This window comes from Sorghum bicolor, chromosome 9, assembly GCF_000003195.3.
Source record: "Sorghum bicolor cultivar BTx623 chromosome 9, Sorghum_bicolor_NCBIv3, whole genome shotgun sequence".
Classification (NCBI taxonomy): domain Eukaryota; kingdom Viridiplantae; phylum Streptophyta; class Magnoliopsida; order Poales; family Poaceae; genus Sorghum; species Sorghum bicolor.
Genome location: NC_012878.2, coordinates 45,444,725 through 45,458,759, shown reverse-complemented (window position 1 = coordinate 45,458,759; position 14,035 = coordinate 45,444,725). Strand labels below are relative to the sequence as shown.

At 42.7% G+C, this 14,035-nt stretch overlaps 1 protein-coding gene and 1 long non-coding RNA gene across 3 annotated transcripts; one reads left to right on the top strand and one right to left on the bottom strand.

Moving 5' to 3' along the window:
• Positions 5,170-6,505, bottom strand: LOC8062699 (peroxidase 21). The gene is made up of 2 exons (XM_002439616.2): positions 6,382-6,505; positions 5,170-6,299 (listed from the first exon to the last, which is right to left on the bottom strand). The coding sequence occupies exons 1-2, from the start codon at positions 6,446-6,448 to the stop codon at positions 5,341-5,343; spliced, it is 1,026 nt and encodes a 341-aa protein (XP_002439661.1). The 5' UTR covers positions 6,449-6,505; the 3' UTR covers positions 5,170-5,340.
• LOC110430333 lies at positions 7,019-8,548 on the top strand. Of its 2 annotated transcripts, none has more exons than XR_002447778.1 (4): positions 7,019-7,597; positions 7,789-7,834; positions 7,919-8,026; positions 8,195-8,548. It is a non-coding gene; the product is annotated as an uncharacterized LOC110430333 (long non-coding RNA). The 2 variants fall into 2 exon arrangements; XR_002447779.1 differs by having other exon boundaries at positions 7,038-7,597; positions 7,774-7,834.

Below are 14,035 nucleotides of genomic sequence, written 5' to 3'. Positions count from 1 at the left end.
CTGCAGCATCCATGGTCTCTCGGGCACTGTTGCCGAGCCCATGATAAAACGTCTGCATCAGTAGCCAACACTCCATTCCATGATGGGGACATTCTAGGATGTAGTCTTGGAAGCGCTCCCATGCTTCTGGAACGGATTCATCATGTTGTTGCTGAAAACTTGTAATCTTCCCACGGAGAGCATTGGTCTTGCCCATGGGAAAGAACTTAGCTAGAAAATTCGTGGAGCAGAGTGCCCACGTAGTATTCTTCTCCTTTGTAGCGTAGAACCACTGCTTCGCTCTCCCCAACAGTGAGAATAGAAAGAGGCGAAGTAGTATAGCATCTCTGGGGACTCCTGATATGGTAAATGTGCTGCAAATCTCTAGGAAGTGTTGGAGACGAGCACTAGCATCTTCATGTGCCTTCCCACAGAACTGGTTGGATTGCACCATGTTGATAAGTCCAGGCTTGAGCTCAAATGCCATCGATCTGTACAGCAGGTCCAGTGCGGATGTTGTCCGTAGTTGGAGCTGAGAACTCGCGGATTGATTTGTACACCATGGCTTCGAACTCTGAAGACAAGTTCCGGTGATCTTCTTGATTGGATGAAGCTTCTTGCTGAAGTGTTGATGATCTCTTCTTGAGCTTGGCTCTAGTTTTTCTGAATAATGCTTCGGGATTGTCAACAAAATTTCCTGGAAGATGTCTTCTATTCATACATTACCCTGCATAAGATAAAATAGAAAAATATCAAGGTAAAACTGTATTAGAGAATTAATAAGCTCAATCATATTAGTGATGCTAATGATAACTCAAAATTCTATATCCATTCCTGATTAGTAATCAACCTTCCCCGGCAACGGCGCCAAAAATGCTTGTTGGGTATTCTTAACATCATTACCAAAAGTAGACTTAGTTTTCTAATTCTAGTAACGGTGCCAAAAATGCCAAACCTATCCCTCATACCACTTAAGCCAAGTTGTCATCCCCAGCATGACATGAGAGACGCGGTATTGAAATATGCAATTGCTCTTCTAAATAAATAATGAATGAGATCTGCAAGCGCACAAATTAATACCGATGTAGCATTTTAACCGGGAAGTATTCCAGGTATCGTTATTTATATTTTTACCACTGGGAAGGGATTAGCAATCATCAATATTGATTACAGAATAGAATATGAGATTGAGTATCTATCATTGCATGTATAATTGAGAACATTTTATCTAAGTCTTTCATGCAGGGATAAGTGTCACATAAAAGATATATGAAGTAATGAATAGTGACAAAGATAATTAATCTGATCAGCATAACTTAGCCATATAATAAATATGATAAGCACCTCAATTAGATACTCTAGAAAGTCATTAGCATGGTATTAGAACGAACTACAAGAATATTTCCTAAGTTATTCTCAACTATATAGTCTAGCATTATCATAGTTAGTGCAAGCATACTTAGCAATCATTGCGAGACAAGACTACGCCCATGCATAGTGATATTAGCAAGGTAAATGAGAAACATAGCAATCACTCCCCTGTAATAATATTGTTCTGCCAGCCCAATACATGAGAGGGAGACTATATAAGAATCAATGAAGCTGTCACTATCATGAACTACCCCACGATCTGGCATATTGGGTACAATCGCAGATAAATACGGTATAGGCACCCCGCCTACACAATATCTATCATTTACCCATGGATCCGATGGATAAACGCTATACGATCCTAAGCATGTATATAGATCCAATCTAACTAAGCCAAGTACATAACTATGATAAACTAAGAACAATATAATCTTGAATATAAATAAGTAGAGCAAAGTCATAAGCAATATATTGAAGTAGAACAAAGTCATATTCATAATATTGAAGAACAAAGATACTTAGAAGAACAATTAGAAGCACTATTAGAGAATTACCAAGAATCCTCTTGACAGATCCAGAAACCAATCGAAGATTGACTCCTTCTAGTTCTAATCCCATGTAGCTATGCTAATCTAGATGTCTAATTGATGTGGTGGCTCTAATCTTGATCAGGAGCTTCTTCTCCCTTGAGGAATAATGAATTAGGGTTGAGAGGCTCTCTCCTCCAGGGGCCAGGTTGTCTGGTTTTATAGTCCCTTCAAGTGAATATGGGCTGTTGGATCAAACCGACATTGATTGAACGGTTATCCTTGATCCTTTAGGTCGGTGGAGATCTTTCCCGAAAGAGTGTCCTGATTGGGCTCCAACAGGGGGCGGGCGCCCAGTGCCTGGCCCCGTTCGGCCTCCGCTTCCTTCCCGTGGCTTCTGGAGTCTTCTAGATGTAAGATAATTGCGCGACACGTTGATATCTCTATGTAATCCCGACGTGTGGGCCTTTCCTCCATATTTCCTGATAACCCCCTGTAGAAATAGACAAACACCAAAACTCGTGGAATTCTGTCAGATAAAACCCTAAGTCTAGATGTTGATTTTATTTGGATCCTTTTCTTTGTTTATTTGATAATTAAATTTGATACTTAAGGATCGTCAACATCCACCAATATGGCTGTTGGGCCATTCTACTCGTCCCCAAACCTTGGCGGTCCAACTCCTGGCTAGGGCCATCGAACCGTAAGGTCAGCAACAGTCACTTGTCTCGCCAACGGTCACCAACTTTTTGCTGACCCCACACATCAATGGTTGCTCCTGGCGGTCCGACCGTGGGTGCTCCAACGGCTACCACCAAGCTAGTAGTGGTTGCCTACACGCGTGGTCCCACCTGTCACCGAGTCTACCTGGCGGTCCAACAAGTGGGACTCATGGTCGAACCGTGAGGCGTCGTGAACAGTCCTGCTCGTATGATCTAATGGTCTTCAAGCCCCTAGCCTCGGACCAATCCAATCCTCATGGCGGTCCCACTGGCCGTAGGGGCGATCCAACCGTGAGGTAGGGTAGTTGTTGCCCTAGCTCCTTGCTCATGTCGTCTTCTTTGTTGATTGCTCCAGGGTCTTGGAATTCTAGCTTCCTTTGTAGGTTTTCAATTTAGCTTCTAAAGTCTTGCTTGAGGTTTTGATCATCCATATCATCACTTTGCTTTGGTCCAAGTCCACTTTGCATCCTGACGAACTGTATTTACTAGCAAACAACGTTAGTCCAAATGGTCATATTGATCATCAAACATAAAGATTCAAACTAAATGAGTCATGGGGCCTATTTTCCTTAAGAGACATGTTCTAAAAGAATCTCGTCTCTAATGGAAGGATATTAGAGACACACAGAAAGGTAAATTGTTTGGGCTATCTGTAATCTGAGACTCGTGCTTTAAACAATGTGTCTCCAATAGACACAAATCCATCTACAATATTATTATTTGAGATGCATATAAAAGTAAGCATGACATATTAGTCTAATAAAAAATGGTTTGTTATAACGACCCTGTCTCTGATGTAGATGATTTCTTGTTTAGTAATCATCAATGATATTTGCATATCATAGACAGTGAATAACATCTCACTGGTATTGCCCACTTCAGAGATATAATTTTAGATATGCTTGTTTTTCCATCACTAATATACATCTTGAACCATCACTGATGTGATTTTTCTGTTGTGGTGAATTGTTATTCTTGTCCTCGGGCATGCCCAATAAATTTTGTAACTATGTTCTAACATCCTCAATCACCGGTTTGCTCGAACATCAATGGTAGATGATTCACATGGAGCTTTCAACCCTCCGTAGTGCTCCTTTAAACAACGAATAGAGTTTGTTCCAAAATCACACGAGTAGTCATAGATAGTTTCTGCACCTAGGCAAAAGGGGTGGCCTATAGTCTAGTAGTTACAAGAGTCTTATTAGAGCAACTCCAAAAGAGTTGATAAAAATAGATGGCTAAATTCAAGATTTAGCCAGCCTCTAAAATAGAAAATCATGTAAAAAACAAAAATCTCCAACAGTCTTTCTATATGACAAATCATATGGCTAGCGGGACATGCAAACTATATTTACCATGCGAGAACTCCGAGATAGATGACTTGCTATTTTAGCAAACCAAATACAATAGTTGGACTCTCTTTTCTCTAACAAAATAGCTAAATATAGAATACATATTATGGATAGCTCTTCTCTTAGAGTTGCTCTTAGCACCTTAAATTCTAAGTTCAACTCTCTATGGGAGCTAATATTATAGAATTTAACGATATTATGCTTTCTGTGGTAGTCGACGTTCCCATTGGCAACAATGCCCTCATAGAATAGGGTTTGCGTGCATACATTTATAAGGGTGAGCATTGTGTAACCTTTTAAAAAAATAGCCCAAAATTCATGCGCGACGTTAATATCTAGATTTTTTTAAAAAATATTGATTGCTCATTCGCAATACACAATCGTCATGATTTTAAGCGACAACCTAGATCTAATAAATAAATATATTGAAAGCTACCACCATTCTCGACAACATGTTGATATAACTATATCCTTATTATATGTAATATTAAAAATGTAAAATTTATCTCCATCTATTTTTTTGTCCATCTTTCCCATAATCTGAGCAGTAGAGTGTTTTTTCAGTTCCGTTTTTTACTGGGTTGTGTTGCAATGTACGGCGCTAGTCTTTGTAAAAAAGTAAACATCCGTCCTCCATCCAGTCTTGAACTTATCGATCTGAACGGTGACAAGTCGGGCAGAAGTAGAATCGCAGCTACCAAAAAAGGGAATGGTTGAGATGAGAACCGCGATAGAAATTACACTGCCGGTTCTTAGCTGGAAACGACTTGGTGTTATCCCAATCAGTTCCTGCCATCTTCCGATTATGCACACAAGAGACGTACGTCCATAATAATTTCTTAGTTATTCCCTGCAACTCTGAGGATGCAACTGATTGTGTTCCTCCTGTGGTGGTAAATAATTTATTAGTTATTCGCTGCATGCATATCCTGTGTGCTCCCTTTCAGGTCTTGTTCAGTTCGTATTTTTTTTTTAAATTTGGCTACCGTAGTATTTTTGTTTGTATTTAATAATTATTATTTAACCATAAACTATCTAAACTAAAAATATCATGTAATTAGTTATTTATTTATTTATTTATATTTAATGTTTTACATATATGTCCAAAGATTGGATGAGACGGAGAATCTTGGAAAATTTTTTAGAGCTAAACAAAGCCTCAATTCCCTCCACAAACGAGGTCGCGTTTGCACGGGAATTGAAGCAGGACGCAACATATAATACTGAGGATCAGTTCATGCATTTTTTTTTATTGCGCAGATAAGTATATACTAGATGCCTTTCTTGCATTGCCTAGGATTTCTTACTGATTTATACAGGACCGAGTCGAGTCGACTACAGGTGCGCGGCGTGCACGCGGCAAGTCGATCATGATGAACGTGAACCTCGTCATGCTGCTGCTGAATTGACGAACCTGCAGTGGCGCCTGATCTCCCCCTCTCCGTCGCCCAGCGGGTTGTACTCCGACATGGTGAGCAGCGCGGCGGCGAAGCGGTCGTGGAAGTAGGCGTTGTCGGCGGCCATCCTTGCGACGAAGGGCGCCGTGCGGGGGTCGTCGGCGAGCCGCTGGTCCACCAGGAGGAGCCCCCGCCGCGCCAGCAGGTTCTTGTAGTACATGTTGTCCAGCACCATGGGCGTGGCGCGGTCGTTGCGCGCGTACGCCACGTCGCGCGTGTCCTCCTCCTCGCCGGCGTCCGCCGTCGGGCACCGCCCCCGGAGGTATTCCCCGTATCCCGGGTCGACGCCGGCGTCCACCGTCGGGTACAGCCGCGCCACCAGGTTGGAGCAGTGCACGCGGCCGACGGAGTGCGCGCCCAGCAGCGCCACGGCGCCCTCGGCGTCCACGCCTACGGCCGCGAACCGGGCCAGCACCGCCGACACGCTGTCGTTGTGGTTGGGGATGTCGCGCTCCACCTCGGCGTAGTGGCTCTCCAGGCTGTCCCGCCGCCCCGTGCGCATGCGCACCGCGCGCGGGCCGCCCAGGATGGCGGCGCCGTCGCGCGCCGCCAGGGCCAGCACGTCGGCGCAGGAGACGGTGCCGGGGCACTCCCGCTCCACCGCCGCCTTGATCACGTCGACGTACTTGAAGTTCCGCATGCCGAAGCTCCGCGGGGAGGCCTTCTCGGAGGCGCCGCCGGTGGCCGCCGTGGGATCCAGGAGCAGCGAGGCGTCGCAGGACCTCACGAAGCAGTCGTGGAACAGGGCGCGCAGCCATGACACCGCCGTGTTGCCGTGCTTGTGGTACAGCTGCGTCACCTGCTCCTTGACGATGTCCTCGGCTCGCGGGCAGCTCCCCGAGTAGTAGCCCAGCCGAAGACCACCATCGCCGCCGGCGTCCGCCGCCGCGCCTGCAGGATCATCAGGTTAACTTACTGGGTCGATCGATCTCAATGTTAAAGTTTTCACAGATGTGAATCTATGAATTGTTACCAGTGGTGAAGCAGCAGAAGAGGAGCAGAGCAGCAGAGAACAGCACTAGGCTGCTTGAGCTCCTCATCTTCTTTCTTGGTACAATACAACGTGCTACGCTAGACTAGAGTGGAGTGTGTGTGTGTGTCTATATATATATATATATATATATATATATATATTTTGAGGCTTTCACTTTCAGGATCGGCAGAGGAGACCCATCTTTAATTTCTAATCCACCAGCATGCGGGAGCGAGAGAGTGGTTGGATGGCAAGTGGGTGAGTGAGGGAGTGGCTAAGCCAAAGGCAAGTGGGTGAGTGAGTGAGTGGCTAAGCCTAAGGTCATCCTCAATGGAAGTTTTATAGTCCAGTTTTCAACACATCTATATTTTGGAAACAGTGCATTAGAGTTTCATGGGGATGAAACTCTCTCTGCTCTCATGAAACTCTTATCATCTCTCTCTTCATTACTATAGCGCCACATCAGCATATTTAATGTACATGAAACTCTCATGAAACTCCATTGAGACTGGCCTTAGGGCAGTCCCAATGGCAATAAATGACCAGTTTCTGTGTTCATTAACTATCCTGCCAACTAAGCAAAAATCCTACGTGGCAGCTTAATTAATGAAGAGAGAGAGGGAAAAAGATGGAAACCATTTCTTGTTCACGAAATCACGTCGACGAAAGTATCGAGGCCCGTCGAAACCAGCAGAAACGCACTGGGGAGAAACCAGTCGTTTCTTGTCCCCGAGGACCGGATCAGGTGCTCCGCCGCCGGCTCCTTCCCGCGTGCGTCGAGCAGCAGCAGCTCCTTCCCGCGCGCAACGAGACCAGCAGCTCCTTCCCGCGTGCCCCCGACCTACTTCCCGCGCGCCCCCGGCCTACTTCCCGCGCTCAGCCGCCAGCTTCCCGCGAGCTCTCGCGCAGGCAGTCAAATAGGATCCCCAATCTTCCCCAATCTGGCGACCATGAACCCACTCCGGCCGCCATCGTCAAGCTCCAGGCAAGTTAGGGCAGGCAATGGACGGGTAGGGAAGGGTACAGCAGGGCAAGGCAGGGGTGCTCCCGCAGCCGCCGTGGCTGGCCAATTTGGTGTGGTTGCTGGTGCTGCCGTAGCTCCTACTGTTGATCGATCCAGCGAGGCAGCAGCTGCATCTCCAACTCTTCCAAGTTTTGAAGCTAGTTATTTACCTGCATGGTGGACAAGTTCCTCTCCGATGGGCTCAAATGAAGGGTATGGCCTGACTTATTCTAGGCATCGTTGATGGATTTGTGTTGTCTGATTGTACCCACACCTCGATTTCTAGTTGCTGAAATTAAAACTGATATATTCAGACTAGGAGTACATGTTTCCTTTTATTTATTCAGACTAGGAGTATGCTAGCAGTGCTTCTCTAATATGATCTTTAGCGCCTCCACTTGCAGCAACAAAAACAAGAGAAGAACTGTCAGAAACTGTACTTTGGTACAGGTACCCAGAGCATGATTTTCTAATGAAAATTTCATTAGCTCCTTTCATTATTAGAACACGAGTGAAAATTTCCTCTTCACTCAGAATATGCAGGGACTTAAGGAGTTTAGTATGAGTGCTGGAGCTTTGGCTGAGAGGGAGAAAGCACTGGAGTGTATATGAGGTTAGCCTTATTTGCTGCAAATAATTAAGGTATGTGGCACCAAAACTCAGTTTCATATTTGCTACAGATAATTGTGTGAAACTGAAAACTGAAAACTGCAACTTTATTTTGTGAAACTGAAACTGAAAACTTTATGGACTATTCATTTTGTTTGTTAAAATATTTCTTTGCCTAATATGAAATTGTGTGACTTGTAGATGGTGGTTTGCGAACTGTTGGCTTCTGGAGTACCTGCTTCAGCTTGCCGAGAGGATATGGATACCTGCTGCAACCTGCTTCTGGACCGTGTGCTTATCATTTAGTTATCAATAATATATATGTATGCAAGTCGCTTTCACTACAAAGCTAGCTGGACTGCCCAACATATGATTCAGAACTTATATTTTCAGAACTAATCAGTTGTGATTCAGAACCTAGCTGTGATTCAGAACCTAGCTGTGATTCAGAACCATACTCCTATGTCTCAGTCTTATATATGTTTCTGGTTTGGCATGTTAACAAATATGATTTTGCAAGCTACAAAGCAAGTATGTTTCTCAGTCTTATATATATATTTCTCGTTTGGAATGTGATGAGTGATCACGTACATTATACAGGCTATATGGATGCTTGGCACAATTGATCTATTGCTTTTTTGTGTTGTATTTAAAGTTATCTCTAGTATAGCAATTATTGTAGAAACCATGGATTGAAAAGGGTAGTTTAAAGCACATTTATTGCTCTGTTTATCTCTTGAATAATGCAATAAGAAACTACCCATTGGGAAACTACCCATTGGGACTGCCCTTAGCGTTCATCCTCCACCATGGTCATGGATCGATCAGGTGCTGCCTGTGTTGTGGTCAGAAGATGAAAGGTAACGATGGTCCAAACGAAATCCATCCCAGTGTTACTTGACTGTACAACAGCAGCAAATAGGGGTATATTACTAGTAAATTGTGCAATTAAGCATCAGTTATGAACGGTTATGATTTATGAACGCGTAGTCCCTGCCCTGCCCTGGTTGACACATGCAAACAAGTGGAGTAACTGACGGAAGAAGCAACGGTCAATAAAGCGTGCAGGACTAATGAAGCCTTTGTTATGCACCGCAGAGCTCCGCTGGACCTGGGCTCTGGCTTCAACAAAAACAGTTTTAGATTTAATTTTTCTAATTAAACAGCAGCTCCACGGTAGATCTACGACACCAAAACCATAAGTTTGATGGAGTTGGAAAAAAAGTTACTCGTGTCTTCTTCTTCTTCTTCTTCTTCTTATGTCTTATGGCTTGTTTAGTTCCACCTAAAAACCCAAAATTTTTCAAGATTCTCCGTCACATCGAATCTATAGACGCATGTATGGAGTATTAAATATAGACAAAAATAAAAACTAATTGCACAGTTTGGTCGAAATTGACGAGATGAATCTTTTGAGCCCATGGTTGGACAATAATTACCACAAACAAACGAAAGTGCTACAGTGTCATAAAATTTTTCTCTTCGGAAACATAGGGCTCGGCAAAGTCGAAGATGGGATTTGAAGCCCTTCGGAAACATAGGGCTCGGCAAAGTCGAAGATGGGATTTGAAGCCATGACCTCTCTCTTGTGCGTATCCCTCCTTAACCACCGCACTATCACTTATGTATGTATTGCATTTTGATTCTTCATATATTATACCAAATCATATATAAATTGATTATTTGAAGTTCTAAATGATTTTAAATCAAAAAGTTTTAAACTACAAAGTTTTATAACTTTTTGGGATCTATAATTTTTATTTAGAGAATTTCTCCATCCAAGGTCATTTATAAAATTTGAATTTCAAATTTGAGAAATTGAAACGTAGTTTTTGCATGACAAGATGATTCCAAAAAAAAGTTTTCAACTATAAAATTTTATAACTTTTTGGTATCTACAAGGTTTATTTAGGGAGTTTTTCCATTCAAGGTTGTTTAAAAAATTTAAATTTTAAAATTTTCAATTAAAGACGTAGTTTTGCATGACAAGATGAACTCAAATGAAAAAGTTATCAAATACAAAAATACATAACTTCTCAAGATCTATAGAGTTTATTTTGGTTGTTTTGTCATTTGTTCATCCGACATGGTGATTCTAATATTTTTCATAAAGTTTATATCTCTCTCTTGTAGTTTTATAAATTTATTTTGTAAAATTTGTTCCGATATGTAAAATTTGTAAAAAATTTATTTTGGCTTTGTCAAATGAAAAAATGATCAAAATAAGTGTTGCAGATCTTGAGAAGTTATACAACTTTGTAGTTAAAAACTTTTTTATTTGAATTTGTTTAGGGCTTCAAAATTCGATTTGAAATTATTTTGCCGAGTGTTTTTTTACACTCGGCAAAGAAACCTCTTTGCTGAGTGTTTTTTCAGCACTCGGCAAAGAGCTTCATTGCCGAGTGCCCAAAATAACACTCGGCAAAGCCTTTAACACTCGGCAAAGAGGTGGATTCTGGTAGTTTGTACAAGCAGCGTTGCCCTCACCCATCCCTGTCTTCCTCGTGCTCGGCCGCCCCACCGCCGCCATCTACACCACAAGCAGTAGGGCCCCACCGTGGCGCACTTGCCTCCACCACCATGCATGCCTCCTCCTCTACCACCATGCAGGAGCCGCCCCGTCGTCGTGCACACCCTCCGCCCCACTGTGAGCTTTGGCCATGAACTCCGCCCACAACCACAGGATCTAGCCGTGCGGGAGCCGCCTTGCCACGCGCCTTGGCTCACCGTGAGAGAGCCCACCCACTGTCGGTCGCGCCCGCCTGGAGGAGAACCACATAGGAGGAAGAAGAAGAAAGAGAAGATAAAGAGCTGACGCGTGAGGCCCACGTGAAAGTGAGATAGAGAATGTCAGATCTAGGTGGATATAGAGTCGGTGGAGCTCCACCAAATATGTCCAAAAGGCTCTGTGGGGCTAAGAGCATCCCCAACCGTTTTGCATAATTGGTTTGGCAAATGAGGGAGTTTGCCAAGTCTCAAAAAAATATGGCAAAGCTGAAAAAAGGCAATCTCCAATGGTTTGACATTAATCACTTCGCGCCAATTTTCCAATGCCAAGTGTGAACAGGTTTGGCATATATGACAATCCTTCCTCTCTTTTTGCCAAGTTAACAAAATTGCAAAGTCTAAATGCCAAACCGTTGGATAAGTGTTTTTAAGATTTTTTTGCAAATACATGAATGCAAAGCTTATTTGCAAAACGGTTGGGGATGCTCTTAAGCTCCAAGTGCTCCATGTATTTGTTTTTTTTACCCAAACACCTCTCCTTGAGGGAATTAGGATCCATAAAAAATCTAGATTTGAGTGCCACATCCATGGGTTCTATGGAGTACCTCAAGGGGGTGTTCTGAAAATAGAATTCTCATACCTCCTCGTGAAGTGGGATGGTAATTAACTACCTATGCCACCTATTAGTTTCTTCATGCAGACTCGTCGTAGATGTGAAGATCCTCCTCCCTATTGTGCAGCCGCCGTGCGTCCCGCCCCTGGCATCCAGTGCAGTGGTCTTTGTTGACTCTGCTGACGAGTTTGTTCATTCACTCCGTAAAAATAAAATAAAATAAAATAAAGAGGCATGCATGCAGATCAGATCCATGCCCATGCGCTTGATCACTGAATAAAGAATAATATAATACTACACGAGAGTCACGGGCAGTTCGATGAGCAGAATGGTCTTGATTATGGGTTCGAGATTGATCAAGGCCTTGTTTAGTTCTAAAATTTTTTTTATAAAATAAACATTATAATATTTTTATTTGTATATAACAAATATTGTTCAATTATGTACTAACTAAATTTAAAAGATTTGTCTTACAAATTACAGATGTAATTAGTTATTATTTTTATTTATATTTAATACTCTATACATGCACCGTAAGATTCGATGTGACGAGAAATCTGATTTTTTTTTAATTTTTTTAGAACTAAACAAGACCCAAGAATGATGCCAAAGTGCAGTACTACAAACGAGCCTAGCTAGCTAGTGAGTGGCAGTGACCCCAAGCCATGGTCAACGGGTTAGCTTGTGTGGTCGACCGGAGGAATAGGATGATCGAGAGATGGGGTGGGGGAAGGAATGTTAGGCAGCCACTCACGATTACGCAAACCATTTGTGTCATAGTGGAGGCTAGCAAGCAATCGGCGGATGTATATGTGCACGTACGCTCGGACAAAAGGGAGAAGACAGCGACATATCATCCGACAATATACCACTTCTCCTTGTCTAACAAACTGTTGCAAAAGCAAAACAGTTGGCCTTGGAGGCATGTTTAGCATGGCTCTCGTAGCTCAACTAGCTCATATCTAATATTAGTTAGCTAACTATTAACTGTTATTAGTTGGTTTGTCCAACCAGTAAAATAGTTGTTAGGGTAAGTATATTTAGGAGCGGATTTAAAGGGGGGCTGGGGGGGGCTACAGCTGTGTATTAATGGAAATATGGGAAGAGTGAGGGAGAATAAGAGGTGAAGGAAAGAAGAAAAATGGGGAGAGAGGAGGAAGAAGAAGATACCAACTCCCTTTAATTTTGTTCTGCATCCGCCACCGAGTATATTGCTAAGAAAAACTCATCTCGTAGTACCACATAAGATTTCTGCTCATGTGGAGCAAATGGAGAGAGAGAGATCATTGCTCGCGAAAGAACCATCTTATAAGATAAAATTAGATCTATTAGATGGAAAGAAATGTGTTTACTCTCCCTTGCAGGTGGTTTATTTGGTAATCCATTGGCTGCGTACATGGGTTGTCGTCCAAAAGCCTTACGCACACGATTTGGTATAGAAGACATTGCAACAATTGATGCAAGCGGTTACGGTGTTTTTCTCCCGGGCACATGGGTGACGATCTAATTTTAGAATTGATTGTCACTGGAGTGTCAGGTTTCTTTCTCTTAGGCTTTGTGTTTAGGCAGAAGCCAGAAGTGAATTCACTTTTATTGTATCAACTCGATGTAATGACTGTGAATTAATAAAATCCTTTCTTTATTGTTATGCAACTCACAAATTTACTTTTGTTAAATTAAGTAATTATGAGTAACTATGAGATAATTTTAAAAAACAACCATTGTATATACTGTCTATTAAGTCGTCTTAAAATTACATGGCACTATATGAACGTTGAGTTATCTTCTTTCAAGTGGCGTCTTACAAGCTGCTGCTACATAAAATGAACAGTTGACAATGCGTGAACTCAACAGAGAACGCTGAATGCTCAACCAGAATTACTCTTCTATCCATCCTGATCGCTTGGCTAAAAAGTCATAGTTAAATATTGTTTGCTGATTTGTTGTGAGAGACTAATAGATTCGACGGATAAGCTTAAGCGACCAGAGTTGAGAATAGACTTTAGCTGCAAAATCACCCTCCACTTTGATCACGGCATTGTTCTTCAAGAAGTCAGAGTACGAGTGAGCAGAACGTCTCAGCTGTCTTGTCCGTTCTTCAGTGTCGAAATTCACAGCAATAATGCCATAATGCGTCTTGAACCCACCGAATATCTCATACAGATCCATGAATGACCAAACAGAATACCCCCTCACGTCGATTCCATTCCTAGGACTGACAAATGCCATCACAGAAATATTGTAATCAGTTGCTGCTGTGTTCAACAACTACATAAAGAAGACTGAGAAACAACACATGTAAGACAAATGCTTATTGCTTCACAACATGATGGCTTCAAGTGTGCTCGTTATGTATTTTTTTCAAGTAGGCAATCCTCTCTGATGGATAAGTCTCTGTTGGCTGGTTGTGGGCTGCAGTGGGCAGCACATGGTCCTTGTGTCGGACAGTATCCTTGACTGCTTTTAGGACAGTAGTTAGCATCTGTAGGACAGCATCTTGACTGCTTTTAGGACAGCAGTTAGTATATGTAGAACAGCATCTTAGACTAGCATCTTGGCATATGCTGGCTGGTTAGCAGCCCTATAAATATGTATCCCCAACCCCTCAGGTTGGCATAGCATTGTGTGAGAAATAAACCTAGAAAATTACCCCAACTCTGTGTGCTATCCCCTCAATGAGTGTAAGGATCCTGCTCACACCT

Bases quoted from the DNA above. Each gene is read 5' to 3' on its own strand.
- LOC8062699 (XM_002439616.2), bottom strand. From the start codon at position 6,448: ATGAGGAGCTCAAGCAGCCTAGTGCTGTTCTCTGCTGCTCTGCTCCTC. The intron at 6,300-6,381 runs GTAACAATTCAT...ATGATCCTGCAG, and splicing joins CTTCTGCTGCTTCACCACTG to GCGCGGCGGCGGACGCCGGC.